Source organism: Nannobrachium achirus, assembly GCF_963921795.1.
Source record: "Nannobrachium achirus genome assembly, chromosome: 3".
Lineage (NCBI taxonomy): Eukaryota > Metazoa > Chordata > Actinopteri > Myctophiformes > Myctophidae > Nannobrachium > Nannobrachium achirus.
Window position 1 is genome coordinate 11987247 of NC_137812.1, and position 14580 is coordinate 12001826.

Below are 14580 nucleotides of genomic sequence, written 5' to 3' on the forward strand. Positions count from 1 at the left end.
TGTTTCTATGTCAGCAATCTGGCCAGCCATCGTCAAAGAAAAGGTCCTTTTCACTCAACTGGAGCTCAGTTAGTCTGTTCTTGAGAGACTACTATGTCAGTGGTTCTCAAACCTTTTCATGTGAAGGACCCCCAAAATGACATGAATTTGGCCACGGACCCCCATTCAACATATTTAGTTCCAGGGACCACCCAGAAGCTAAATTTGAGTTACAAACGTTCGCTTTGAAAATACATTATATTCAAAGATTTGCACACATTTTTACGACTTTTTCAAAAATAGCAGATCTACAAGCTCGCAGCGCGGCACTCGGTGCCGCGCTGTGAGCTTGTATATCTGCTATTTTTCACTGGTTAAAGCATTCAATAATTCTAGGCCTAAAATGGGTTAAAGATGATTCACGCTCTGTCAGCAACCGCATTGGGCGGGAATTCCTAGATCTGAGTATAGATAGAGGTGATGTCTCTTGTTTTGGCACAGCTGCCGGCGGGGCCTCTCTGGTTTCAACTAAACGCTCGCTTTGAGCCGGGCTGCCACACACGACAGGTAGAGAAGTGCTTTCAGGGGTGTGGCACCAAATTCTGGGCCCTGGGTACAAGGATTCACTGCGGGCCCCCCATGAATGTTCTTCATGGGAGGAGGGGGTTTAACCCATTTAGACCGGGAACGCATTATTAGGCGTTATTTTGTGCTTCAACTATTGAAAAATAGCAGATATACAAGCTCACACCATGGCACCGAGTGCCGCGCTAATCGTGAACATTTGTGAAAGTCTATTTGTGAAATATTTCAAATCCTTCTTTTTTGAAGAAAAAAAAAACTTTGTTTCTATGTCAGTGCATGGTGCTCAAACCTTTTCATGTCAAGGACCCCCAAAATGTATGTGTATTTGGCCACGGACCCCCATCTCAAAATATTTAGTTCCGGGGACCCTCCAGCAGCAACATTTGAGTTATAAATGTTCGCTTAAAAAAATACATATATTCAAATATTTGCACACATTTTCACGACTTAAAAAAAATAGCAGATCTACAAGCTTGCAGCGCGGCACTCGGTGCCGCGCTGTGAGCTTGTATATCTGCTATGTTTCAATAGCTAAAGTATGAAATAGTTAAGGCCCCTCCACCTTGGGCCCTAGTAACTCAGTCCCACTTTTCCCCCCCTTGTGACGCCGCTGTGTGCTTTTGTGTGCGTTTGTCACTGTTGCGCCCCGAGGCAAAGCCATTTCAACGCTAGTGCTCTTAGGCAAGTGATTGCTCAGTGAGATAGCGGCAAAAACTTTGCAGCGCGGCTCTGACAACAACAACAGCACTTGTATACGACAAGACCTGACATCGTGCTAGCATATGGCAACCTCTTATCTCCAAGTTTCAAATGTGTACGTTTTTGGACAATGGAGAAAATTAATTCACTAATACATTTATATAAATTAAACTGTATAACATATCTGAATCTATCTTAGCAAAATGCAAGCACACAAGTCCCAATGAAGCCGGTCGATTTGACATATGGCCCAAGTGCTTGCCTCCAAAACTGTGGGAGGTTTAGCGCGGCAAAGAAAAGTATATCTGGAAAGAAAGATGGAACGATGGAAGAAAGTCAGACACACTAATATAAATAGCTACCCACTGGATCCATCGAAACACACATTATTACTCATATCTCCGCCACCGTTGCCCCTATCCATGCCAAACTTTGCACACACACTCCTTGGCCGCCAAACCACAACCTCCCTCATTTCTCACATACCCCTCTTCTAGTGCCACCATGAGGCCAATTCTTGCAAAACAAAATTTTGGACACTGCTCCTAATGATTTTAGCCTAAAATCACGCAAAGCGGCACACAGCATCTCTAAAGTCATGTCATCAACATGGATCTGTCCCATTTCCCATATTCCCTCCTGATTGGCAACCATTGCCTTCTAAAGTTTGTGTATGTGACCTGACGGTCACTTATCTCCCGATTAGGGAGTCTTACTGGTTAGTATTATTATTAGGCCTATTTATGTTTTAATTTTGTGAAAAGTAACCGTTTTGGACATACAGTACAAGGTTTTCAAACCCAACAGTGACAGCGACATACTGTAAGCACATAACAATAGTCTAACTCACAACTGAAAAGGAAGGGGATATTGAAACATAGTTCTGCTATATTCACAAATGTGACGGGCCCTTCTGCTATAACAGGGCCTTTCGTGTGCGTATGTGCGTGCGTGGGCGCGCTTGTGTGTGTGTGTCTCCCTTTGTTACTGTGTGCTGTCTTGCAGGTCCCTGGTGGGTTCGTTCGACTGGGAACACCTGGCCAGTCTCACAGACCTGACTGTTCTCTCTCTCTCTCTATTCTACCATCCATGCACCATGTGTTGTGTTGTGTTGTGTTGTGTTGTGTTGTGTTGTGTTGTGTTCTTTAGTTCTGGCTCCTGTTTTTGGTTTCTGTTTCACTTTCTACAACAGCAGTTCTCAACCTTTTCAGGCCGCGACCCCCAAAGTATTCATAGTTTAACTGGGGACTCCCCCCCCCCCCCCCCCCCCCCCCACCCTGACGAGCACTAAGAGTTGAGACATTTTGTATATCACGGTTCTGTTGTGAAAATAGCAGATCTACATGCTCACAACGCCTCGCAACGTGAGCATGTAGCGTTGTGAGCAAGTAGATCGGCATCTAGATCGTCTATTTTCACAATTTCTGCCTCTAATATTTGACAATTTGGCCAATGTTTACTTTGTCATTTTAGAGGCATTAAAAAGTCCTTAAATTGACACTATAAAAGTGCAGATACCCTCTATACACTTAAACGTTGTGTTGGTCTGTTTACTGTTGAGAGTGAAAAAACAATGTTGCACATTAAGCTAATCATCTGGGGACCCCTCAAAATAATTTGGGGACCCCATTGGGGGTCCCGACCCACAGGTTGAGAACCACTGTTCTGTTTCCAAGGCGACCGTGTTGCGCTGGGGGGGACGCCCAGCGCAACACTTGGGGAACACTTTCAGCAGTCTGTAAACAAGGAAATACTTTGTTTTGCTTCTAGTTTTGAGTCAACGTATACATTGTACTGAGTAGCCGGGTAATAAGCGGGATAACGTCTGACTCCTTGGTCGTTCTCGAGAAATACGATCCCTACAGCCTACAGTTATCAGGCTGTCGGGATTTTTATTTCTCGAGAACGACCGTGGATCCAGTCGTTATCCCTTACAGAAACCCTCGACATGCACCTATCCATACATCAAGGCTATAATAACTATAATTGAAGCTTGTTATGCCATTAACATGACATGGCCTGTCACGGCTGGCATATTTGTATTGACAGTTTAATGTGGTCTAATGGATGACAACATTCACACCCAATACCAGGGGTCGGCAACCCAAAATGTTGGAAACATCCATATTGGACCAAAAAAAAACTAAAAACAAATCTGTCTGGAGCTGCAAAAAAATTAAAAGCCTTATATAAGCCTTATAATGAAGGCAACACATGCCGTAAGTGTCTATATTAGCTATATTAGCCTACTATCAAAATGCCTAAGTAGGGTACAAATGCATAATGAGCATTCATGATTAAATGTTTATTTTCCCTGCAGCGCATCCTGGAGAGAATGTTGAAATGTAATATTTATTCTACTCATTTTTACAGCATTGGAAAACGTTAAGAATGTTTGTGTCATGTCTGTCCTCCTACAGAAACCATATAAAAAAAAATATATATTTTTCCCCAGGTGCCGTCTATGCATTCCGGCTGTCGACTATCTCTCCGGTGGTACACTATTCCTGGTTGTCACGTAGTCTATTCCAATGAGCACTGGTGTAAAGTAACTAAGTACATTTACTCAGGTACTGTGCTTATACAATTTTGAGGTATACATTCACCTCAAAATTGTGAATGTATACCTCAAAAAATATTAAATACTCTAATTTACTGGAGTATTTTCAATTTCCAATACTTTTACTTCCTACTACTCCACTACATATCAGAGGCAAATATTGTAATTTTTACTCCACTACAATTACTTAGTTACTATAGTTACTTTCTAGATCTGTATTATCATTACAAAGCGTACATTATACACTCCATTCCTATATAGCCTACACTTCGGCCATTTGAAAATAGCCGATCTACAAGCTCACAATGCGTCGCGATACAACGCATTGTGAGCTTGTAGATCTGCTATTTTCAAATATTTGTATACATTTGAGAACTCGTTAAATGGGACATTCTGCTTACTGAGTACTTTCTACTTTCTAGTTTTGTACGTAAAGTACATTTTGATACCAATATGTTTTTTGTACTTTTACTCAAGTACATTTTGATTACTGGACTTTTACTTATGTTTTTTGCCAGTAGAGGATTTCTGCAAAAAAACACTCCATTCTCATTGAAATGCATTGGCCGGTTCCACTATAGGTATTTTGGTGTGAGGGCACCCTAACAGAGTATATTTCTACATTGCGGTATTGATACTTTTGCTTAAGTAAAACATTTGAGTACTTTTTACACCACTGCCAATGAGTCACTCACTCTAAATAAGCAGCGACAGCGAGGGGATTATGGTGTGTATGTTGGCGTAGGTAAAGCTCTTATCAGAGTGAGGCTTAATGCCTTAAACTGACCGAATCAATGACTCACTCACTCTCCGTCTATCCGTCTACTGCGGCCAGGGCGTCACAAAGGGTGGGGGGGGGGGGGGGGGAGTGGGACTGAGTTACTAGGGCCCAAGATGGAGGGGGCCTTAATTATTTTATACTTCTGCTATTGAAAAATAGCAGATATACAAGCTCACAGTGCGGCACCGAGTGCCGCGCTGCGAGCTTGTACATCTGCTATTTCTGAAAAGTCATGAAAATGTGTGCAACTCTTTGAATGTGTATTCTTTTAAGCGAACATTTGTAACTCGAATTTTTGCTTCTGGGGGGTCCCTGGAACTACATATTTTGAGGTGGGGGTCCGTGGACAAATACATATCATTTTGGAGGTCCTTCACAAAAAAAGGTTTGAGCACCACTGACATAGACATTGATACCCTGAAGAAGGCAGCTGTACTGCCGAAACGTTGGTTTAATTAATCCCTGTGTCCAACTTTGGCACTTTAGTTACGATGTGTGCGGCCACTTTTCTGTCTTTTTAAGACACTTTCTGACACCACTGACATAGAAACATAGGGTTTAAAAAAAAAACTGAAATATTCAAAGACTTTTTTCAAGATTAAAAAAAAAAAAAATAGCAGATCTACAAGCTCGCAGCGCGGCACTCTGTGCCGCGCTGTGAGCTTGTATATCTGCTATTTTTCAATAGCTATAAAGCACAAAATGCGAGTGAATCCTTGTATCCAGGGCCCGGAATTTGGTGCGACGCCCCTGACTGCTGCTATCTGTCCAAGTCTTCCCTTTAGGCTGTTGTTACCTTATAACTCTTTTAACCTCTTCTTCCTTCCCTTGGCTAGACACCCCCCCCCCCTCTCCATCCCTTTCCTCTGACGTCATTGAAAGAAAAGCAGAAGATATATATATAGAAGCAACCTGTCCCCCACACACAAACAATGATGTCACATTGGAGATGTCTAAGACTTTTGATGTGTGTGTGGTTCAGCTGCAATGTTGCGTCCCTATAGAGCAGTGGTTCTCAACCTTTTCAAGCCGTGACACCCAAAATAATCATATTTTAACTGGGGACCCCCAAGATAATCACATTTTAACTGGGGACCCCCGCACAAGCACTTGGAATTGTGTGAAAATAGCACAATTTCAGCCTCTAATATTTGACAATTTGACCAATGCTTGACCAGATAATAATTTGGGGACCCCTCTGGGGGTCCCGACCCACAGGTTGAGAACCACTGCTATAGAGCATCGCAGCGGAAGTGGTTTAATGGGGTCACTTAAAAATCGCCCATTCATTTTCCCCATAGACTTTTACAAAAATATTTATAACAATTATGTTAAGCCTCGAACAAAGCCATCCAGGATGGCAGTGAATCATGAACATGAGACCTTTGTTTCTATGAAAATCGCTAAACAAAGGGTATTTATTAAATGTAGTATATCAAATAATGTAATATTAAAATATGTTTTCACATAGGATCAAAGGTTGTATGGTCATGATTCACTGCAATCCTGGATGGCTTCGTTCGAGGCTTAACATAATATTTTTGTAAAAGTCTATGGGGAAAATGAATGGCCGATTTTTACGTGACCCCAGTAAACCACTTCCGCTGCGATGCTCTATTATACAGTATATTGGCCATGTTGTCATTATAGGCGATCAGATTCCCAAATCGTCAAAAATTGAAGAATAAAAAAATAAAACATTCTTTTTTTCATTATTAACTCATACAGTGCCATCCGGCCACAAGGGGTGCTAGAGTGCCAGAAATTTCTCCATTGACCTTCTTTATAGCTTTCGTCGACCCTCTCCCAACTGGCCTGTGTTTTCACTCCGGTCAATCCTATGGGTGTCCAGAGGAGGAAGCTAGCTGACACGTAGCCAAAATGCTAACCCATTGAGAAGCCCGATCTAAAGCTATTTCAGCCGCAAAAAACTTTCTTGTTGGGTCTGGGGACACAATCCGGAGAAAATCCTGTCTAAAGATGTGATTTATTATTGGAGTGGGCGACGCGATTCGGCCGTTAGCGCGAATACGGCCCGTGGATGGCCGAGTCTAAGTCCCGGCCAAGGATGGACGTCTAGACCGGGGCTTCGTTGAGGCCTCCGATAAAATAATTCATTTTATTAAATATCCCGGACTAGTTCGGGATAGGCACCCTGGAATACGTCGCGCCGCCTACAATGAACATTTGGTGAACATTGGGGGGGGTCTAAACTTTATTTTAAACCATTTTCAATGGAATAAATCGTCGGAGCATCTAGCGTCTCTCGTTGGTGAGCGCTGGGCGAGCCGGGACCACCCACGTTGCTCCAAGCAGCTCGGGGTAAGTAAAATAGCAATCTTTGATCCCGAATATCCCGAACTAGTTCGGGATAGGCACTAAAAGGGTTAAAAAAGATATTGTCACTGTATGGCCAAAACCTCTTAACTCCATTTTTGAGGTTTTTGATTTTTTGGTATAAATCAGGGCTATTGAACACCCTTTACATCTGAGTGCTGGTTACAATAATATTGAACCAATGACAAGTAGTAAAAAGCCCTTCGGTCAAAACCTCCTAACTCCACTTGAGCTCATTTTACCGAAAATGAACATTTTGGAGTTAGGAGGTTTCGGCCCGACAGCAGAGATATGATAAACTACTAGGGTTAAGTGTGTTTAAACATTAGACAGCTTTAAGATGCTGATACATTTTATGTCCACCTTTTCGGCATGTCAACCCTCTTTCATACACTGCAATCTAATTATGCAAACGCCGAGTGAAGGCAGAAACTGAAGGGACTGATGACTATGGATATAGTTATTCTAAAACTAAATGAAAAGATTCCTAGGTATGCATTACAAAAGAAAATCCTAAAGGGCTCGGCCACCTTTCGCTGAGCCCGAGGTATGTAAAAATGCCTGGCCCAAGTCTTGTTGCAGTGCCATGATGATCTCCCCTTTTCCATTATCTTTTTTTGCACTGACGGCGACGACCTCAGCGCTGTGTGGCATTACAAGAGGGCAACATGCTATTCAAAAATAGCAGATATACAAGCTCACAGCGCGGCACCGAGTGCCGCGCTGTGAGCTCGTAGATCTGCTATTTTTGAAAGATCTTGAAAATGTGTGCACATCTTTGAATGTGTATTTTTCAAAGCAAACTTCTGTAACTCAGATATTTGTTTCTGGGCCGTCCCTGACTTAATATTTTCAGACGGGGGTCGGCGGCCAAATGCATTTAATTCTAGGGGTCCTTGACATGAAAAAGTTTGAGAACCAATGACGTAGAAACATGTGTTTTTCAAAAAACTTAGAAGGATTTAGATAGAAGACATTTATAGAATCCGTTCAAAAACATTCAAAGACTGGCACAAATGTTCACGATAAAAGAAAAATAGCAGATCTACAAGCTTGTAGATCTGCTATTTATTTAGCTGATTTTAACCTAATTTAGATAAGTTAATATTGCTATTTATGTGCTGGTTTTATTTCTGTGTGTTATGGAGCTATGTGTTTCACCTATGTGTTTCACAGTGTATGCCGCCTTGTGACATTAAAGGTGAAGACCACCCATTTTCAATATTGAACTATGTCATTAATATAACTTAGAGGAGTTGTGTGGAAATAGAAAAAATCCCCCCCCCCCTTCTGTGTTGCCTAGAACTGGAGGATTGATTTTGGGGTTTGTATTGTAAAGTACAATGGTGTGATGTCATCAAGTTGTACTTTACAATACAAACCCCAAAATCAATCCTCCAATTCTAGGCAACACAGAAGGGGGGGAACTTTTTTTCTATTTCCACACAACTCCTCTAAGGTATATTAATGACATAGTTCAATATTGAAAATGGGTGGTCTTCCCCTTTAAACATCTTGAAAGTTGATTCTAAAGACCAGAGGGGTGGTTAAGTGGTTAAGCGCGGCGACAAACAAGTATAGCGCAGAAAGTGTTCCCCACAACACTTGACTTTGTCTTTTATCGACTGTCTCCGGCCGCGACCCCGGCCTTAATCTCCATTAGTGGAGAGTGACTTTATCTGTCGTTGGGACCGCCATATTCTTAGTATTGAGTGTCAGAAAACTCAACACTTAACACAAATAGATCTCTCAGCCAGCCCCCGAGAGCCAAGGAAATTAAGCCGTCCAGAACGGGTACACTAAATTGTGTATCATTATTTTATGCTTAAACTATTGAAAAATAGCAGATATACAAGCTCGCTTGTGAGCTTGTATATCTGCTATTTTTGAAAAATCGTGAAAATTAGAATTTTGACCCGATTCTATAAGTGTCTTTTGAATCCTTCTAGGGTTTTTTGAAAAACCTATGTTTCTATGTCAGCAATATCGCCAGCCATCGTCAAAGAAAAGGTCTTTTCACTTAACTGGAGCTCAGTTAGTCTGTTCTTGAGAGACTACTGTGTCAGTGGTTCTCAAACCTTTTCATTTGAAGGACCCCCAAAATGATATTTATTTGGCCACGGACCCCCATCTCAAAATATTTAGTTCCGGGGACCACCCAGAAGCAAAATTTGAGTTACAAACGTTCGCTTTGAAAATACATAATATTCAAAGATTTGCACACATTTTCACGACTTTTTTCAAAAATAGCAGATCTACAAGCTCACAGCGCGGCACTCGGTGCCGCGCTGTGAGCTTGTATATCTGCTATTTTTCACTGGTTAAAGCATTCAATAATTCTAGGCCTAAATGGGTTAAGCCGTCCAGAGAGAGAGAGATGCAGTCGGTGCTTTCGCTGCCGAACTGCGTGGGCTTTCACTCAACAGCCCTACACTGCCAGGAGTTAATCAATATCCTAATCGGAAGGTTGCTGACCCGCGATTGATCCCCATATGGGCTGGAAGGAGGATTATTTCACTGCCCGAGTGAAAGAATTCGTACATTGAATTATGTAATCTAAACCAGGGGTCTTCAACGTTTTCGGGCCAAGGACCCCTTAGTTGAGAGAGAGATGAAGCAGGACCCCCGCAACCTTTTCATAGATTCCATATAGTTTCGTCTTTTGACAGCACGATCATCAGTGTATTTTGGATTCATGTCAACTTGTGTTTTCAGGTATTTAACCACTTGAACCGTCAATACTTAATAAACTTGACCTTTCACTCTTTAATTAGCCGTCTCTTTTTCCCCTCTATACCAAAGCCGATCTACAAGCTCACAACGCCTCGCAGCGCGAGGCGTTGTGAGCTTGTAGATCAGCTATTTTTGGCTAAAGTTCTCAGAATAAGGACACTTTGGTTCAAGTGGTTACTATAAAAAAATAAGATAAATGTTTTTACCACACAAAGATTTGGAGGACCACCTATTGTAACTCTGAGGACTCTGATATGAGAACTTGACACTTACTTTACTAACGTGTTAAGTACCACTTACGGTAAGTCCCATACCGTTACTGTCGCTTAAAAAACCTTTATCTCCATATTTCATATTTTTAACTTTTTGTGTTTTTTTGTAAATTAACGCCCCTACTCATCATATACTGCAGCGTCACACAAAAGCAGCAGATCTGCAAGCTCGAAACGTGGCGCGAAAAGACGTGTTTTGAGCTTGTAGATCTGCCACTTTTGATACTTTTAAATGTGGATCCTAAAAAGTAACAGTTTTGTACATAATATGAGGTTTCCACCCCAACAGAGAGGATATGCTTTGTCACATAGACAAACATGTATAATAGCCGATCTATAAACACAAAGTGTCACAATGCGACGGTTTGTGAGCTTTCAGATCTGCTATTTTGTGCTATTTCAAAGGAGTTGAACATTTACAAAGATTTTGAACGTGTTCGCCTATAACGTCACGCAAACCAGTGTGAAGCGAGCGGTGCCTTTTAACGTCCCACAAAGTTTGGCCAATGCCCAGCTTTGCCGGACGGACATACAGTAGTACTGTACGTACAGACAAAGCCAGTTTGACAGTTTGGTCAAAGACAACGGCTTTGCGTGGTGGTGCATACAGCGTCACTGTTTTGGTTAAAATAATATTGACTTTCTGCCAAACCAGCTAACTCCACCCGATTGGCCCTCTCTTTTTTTCATAAAAATGTGCTATTGAACACCCTTTACGTCTGTGTGTTGGTTAAAATAACATTGAACCAATGAAAAGTAGTAAAAAGCCCTTCGGTCAAAACCTCCTAACTCCACTTGAGCTCATTTTCCCGAAAATGAACATTTTGGCATTAGGAGTTGTCACCAAAAGGCCCTTTTAGACATTTCAGCCCCTGCCTCTCTAACATTCTCTGCACGTCCCTGTTCTGGCAGCTTGTGCGCACACTAGTGTACTTACCCAGGATCCTCAGCTGCGTGACGGCGCCGTGCAGGCCGAAGAACATCCAGAGAGGACGGGAGTTGTCCACGCACACCTGCATGCCCACGTTGGCGGCGTTGTGGCTGAGGATGACCTCCCCCTCCTGGTTCACCAGGAAGCCCAGGATGTCGGCGCTCTGGAGGGGCGTGGGGACGCGGCACACCGCCCAGAACTCCTTCCTGGACACAACACGGGTTAGGATATCCAAAATTAGGTTCCAGTTAGCAACCGAATCAAAATAAGGCTGGGCGATATTAGGAAAACCTTTGATTTTCGATAACATTGTTGAATACCTTGATATCGATATTACTCACAATAGATATTAGTAAAAACAATTGCATTATATAGTTTTTAATGTTTTTTTCTGCTTTAGGTCCACTGCCTGCCTAACCCAGATAATGAATAGCATATCCATTCATGCACAGTACACATAGAAAGAAATTAAATGCCTTATTTCCATTTTCCAACAATGGTTTTATTGAATTAAACACACCTGGTTACAGATGGACAGCTTTTTTGCATGTGCTATGTGCATGCATTACCGGGTACACCCATACGAATGAAGGAATCAAATCGGGGATTGATTGAAATCCTAATCATTTAACCACCTCTTAATCATGTATGGTTGGCCAATGGGTGAAGTGCTCCTTCAATCCATTAAAACCAGGAAAGCATCAGTGTTATTTCAGATTTTAGCGTTGGGTGTTCAAAAATAGCATGAAGCGTGCAGCTTGTACATCTGCTATTTTTGAAGTGTTTTGAAAAGTGTTGAAAGAGTGAGAACAACTGATTTAGAACTAGAATACACCAGTAAGACTCCCTAATCGGGAGATAAGCGACCGTAGGTCGCTTATCTCCACAAATAGGGCAAAAATTTGTTTTTCCAAAATCTTTCTGATCCATGTTGATGACATGAGTGTAGACATGCTGTGTAGTGATTTTCGTGATTTTAGGGCAAAATCTGTAGGAATTTAAAAATGTGTTTTTAAAAATCGGCCTGAAGGTGGCGCTATATGGGACAGATTCATGTTGATGGGATGAGTGTAGACATACTGTGTAGCGATTTGCGTGATTTTAGGGCAAAAACTGTAGGAGCAGTGTCCAAAAATGTGTTTTAAAAATCGGCCTGAAGGTGGCGCTAGAAGAGGGCCATGTGAGAAATGAGGGGTGGGGTCTCCGCGTTGCCTTGGCGGACGAATAGGTACCGGCCCCGGCTCTCCCGGACGCTCCTAGCCCGAGTTACGGCATTTTATGTGAGCTGCAGTGGAGGGGGTCCTCCACTTGGGGCGCCACCACTTTTGCATCCGTTCTGGAGCACCAGGAGTGGGTGGTCCCCAGGAATTCCCCGTGAGCAGCCCCGTTGGGGTGGTCATTTGGTCATTTTTGCACATTTGGTCATTTTTTACACCTGGGGGTCCCTCAGGGACCTGGGGGTCCCTGGAGCTCCGGGGGTCCTTGGAGGTTGTATTTTGGCAGGTAAGGAGTGTGTGTGCAAAATTTGGCATGGATGGGGGCAACGGTTGTGGAGATATGAGCAGGGCAAAAGTGTGACGTGTGACGGACGTACGGAGAGACAGACAGACAGACGGTGGAGGTTTTGGTAGTAAATGCGACCTACGGTCACAATTACAACGGGTTAAAAGAATCAAAAGATGTTTTCACAAAACCTTTATTTTTTTCCCCTTTATGGAACCGACATAGGGAATCGATAAAACCCAGAATCACTAAAACTGAATTGGAATCAGAACCGATAAACTAGTAAGACACCTCAAGGCGACAAGCGACCTCGCCCTAAAGGGTGAGGTCGCGCCACAGTGATGTGGGCATCAGGTTTGTGGACATCAGGGATGTGGACATCAGGGATCTCCATATATGGGCATAAAAGGGATTTGTTCCCCTGGCATAACAGGGATCTCCATATCTCCATATATGGGCATACAAAGGATTTGTTCCCCCTGGCATCACAGGGATCTCTCTAACAGGGCATCATTAATATTGATGACATCAGGGAACTGCATATATGGGCATAAAAGGGATTCTGTTAGTGTGAAATCACAGTGAAGCCAGAGCGTGATGTCAGAGGGGCAAACACATTCTGGTAGAGTGCTTCCCCTGACATCACAGAGACATCAGAGCATGATGACATCATGATGAAAATTTGTTATGTCTATGGGTTTGCCCATAGACCATATACACGTCTAAACAGACGCGGACAAGCTGTGGCGTTTCTCATGGTAAACTGCGACCTTCGTACATTTCAAATGGATAACAAGAGCTCCCTACCTGTCCACCAGGGCCTCAGGGTTGTAGGGCAGGTCGCTGGGCCTCAGCACGGCCGGGTCGCACGACGTCACGCCGTAGGACAGCGAGCCCTGGCGCGCCGGGCTGGACTTGGTGACCTTGATGAAGACGGTCTCGCCGGTGCGCAGCGGCCGGTCGGTGAACACCAGCGTGCGCTCCTCGCGGGCGTGCTCCGAGCGCGCCACCGTCTGCTCGTCCAGCGTCTTGATGTGGGCACCGCGCAGCTGGTGGAAGTGGAGGTCGTTCTCCATGGCGGCGGGAAGCAGCGTGGACTGCTGGGAAAACCACAGAGAAGTATACCGAAAACGTCAATGACTTCATACTGTCGATAAGGGGCATAGCACCAAATTCTGGGCCCTGGGTACAATGATTCCCTGTGGGCCCCCCATGAATGTTCTTCATAGGGGGAGGGGGGTTAACCCATTTAGACTGGGAACGCATGATTACGCGTTATTTTGTTCTTTAACTATTGAAAAATAGCAGATATACAAGCTTACAGGGTGGCACCGAGTGCCGCACTGCGAACTTGTAGATTTGCTATTGTTTGAAAATTTGTGAGTCTTTGAATATTTGAAATCCTTCTAAGGTTTTTTGAAAAACCTATGTTTCCCGTCTCAAAATATTTAGTTCCAGGGACCCCCCCAGAAGCAAAATTTTAGTTACAAATGTTCGCTTAAAAAATACATAATATATTCAAAGATTTGCACACATTTTCATGACTTTTCAAAAATAGCAGATCTATATATTAGATCTATAATATGAGCTTGCAGCTTCTATATCTGCTATTTTTCAATAGTTAAAGTATAAAATAATTAAGCCCCCCCCCCCCCCCCCTGCATGGGATATTAAACTAACCTGGGTGTTGAGTGAGTTCTGGGGGATGGGACAGGAGGAGGACGAGGCGGCCACGGCCGAGGCCAGGTGGAGGGTGTGTCTGTGGTCGTGGGCGTGGCCGTGGGCGGAGCCTAGCAGTCGCTCCTCCTGCTGGAGGTTGAGGTCGCACAGGCTGACGGAGAGGCGGGCATCGTCGGCCTCGCGCCGCAGCGACGAGGGACGCACCGTGGTGAAGGAGCGAGGACGCAGGCAGTCTGGAGGCACCATCGCACTGTCTGCAGGGAGAGAGAGAGAGAGAGAGAGAGAGAGAGAGAGAGAGAGAGAGAGAGAGAGAGAGAGAGAGAGAGAATGGTTATTAAAAGTGTGGTTGCTGTAGTATAGGCCAGTGGTTCTCAACCTTTTCAGGCCCCCACAATAATCATATTTTAACTAGCACTATAAGAGTTGAAGCATTACATTTTGTATAGTCTCGCGTAGCCAGACAACTATTCCACAATCTCCGAATGCTATATAGAGTCTGGAACGGCAGCTCCTGAACGGC

General features: G+C 43.5%; 1 protein-coding gene across 1 annotated transcript in view; it reads right to left on the reverse strand.

Annotated features, from left to right (window-relative positions):
- Positions 1-14580, reverse strand: part of neurl1aa (neuralized E3 ubiquitin protein ligase 1Aa) — a gene marked incomplete at both ends in the record, with an annotated part of 121565 nt that overhangs the window by 23764 nt on the left and 83221 nt on the right. The window contains 3 exons of the mRNA XM_080722197.1: positions 10884-11083; positions 13188-13480; positions 14061-14314. Coding sequence (XP_080578323.1) covers positions 10884-11083; positions 13188-13480; positions 14061-14314 — 747 coding nt within the window. The remainder of the gene's footprint in view (positions 1-10883; positions 11084-13187; positions 13481-14060; positions 14315-14580) is intronic.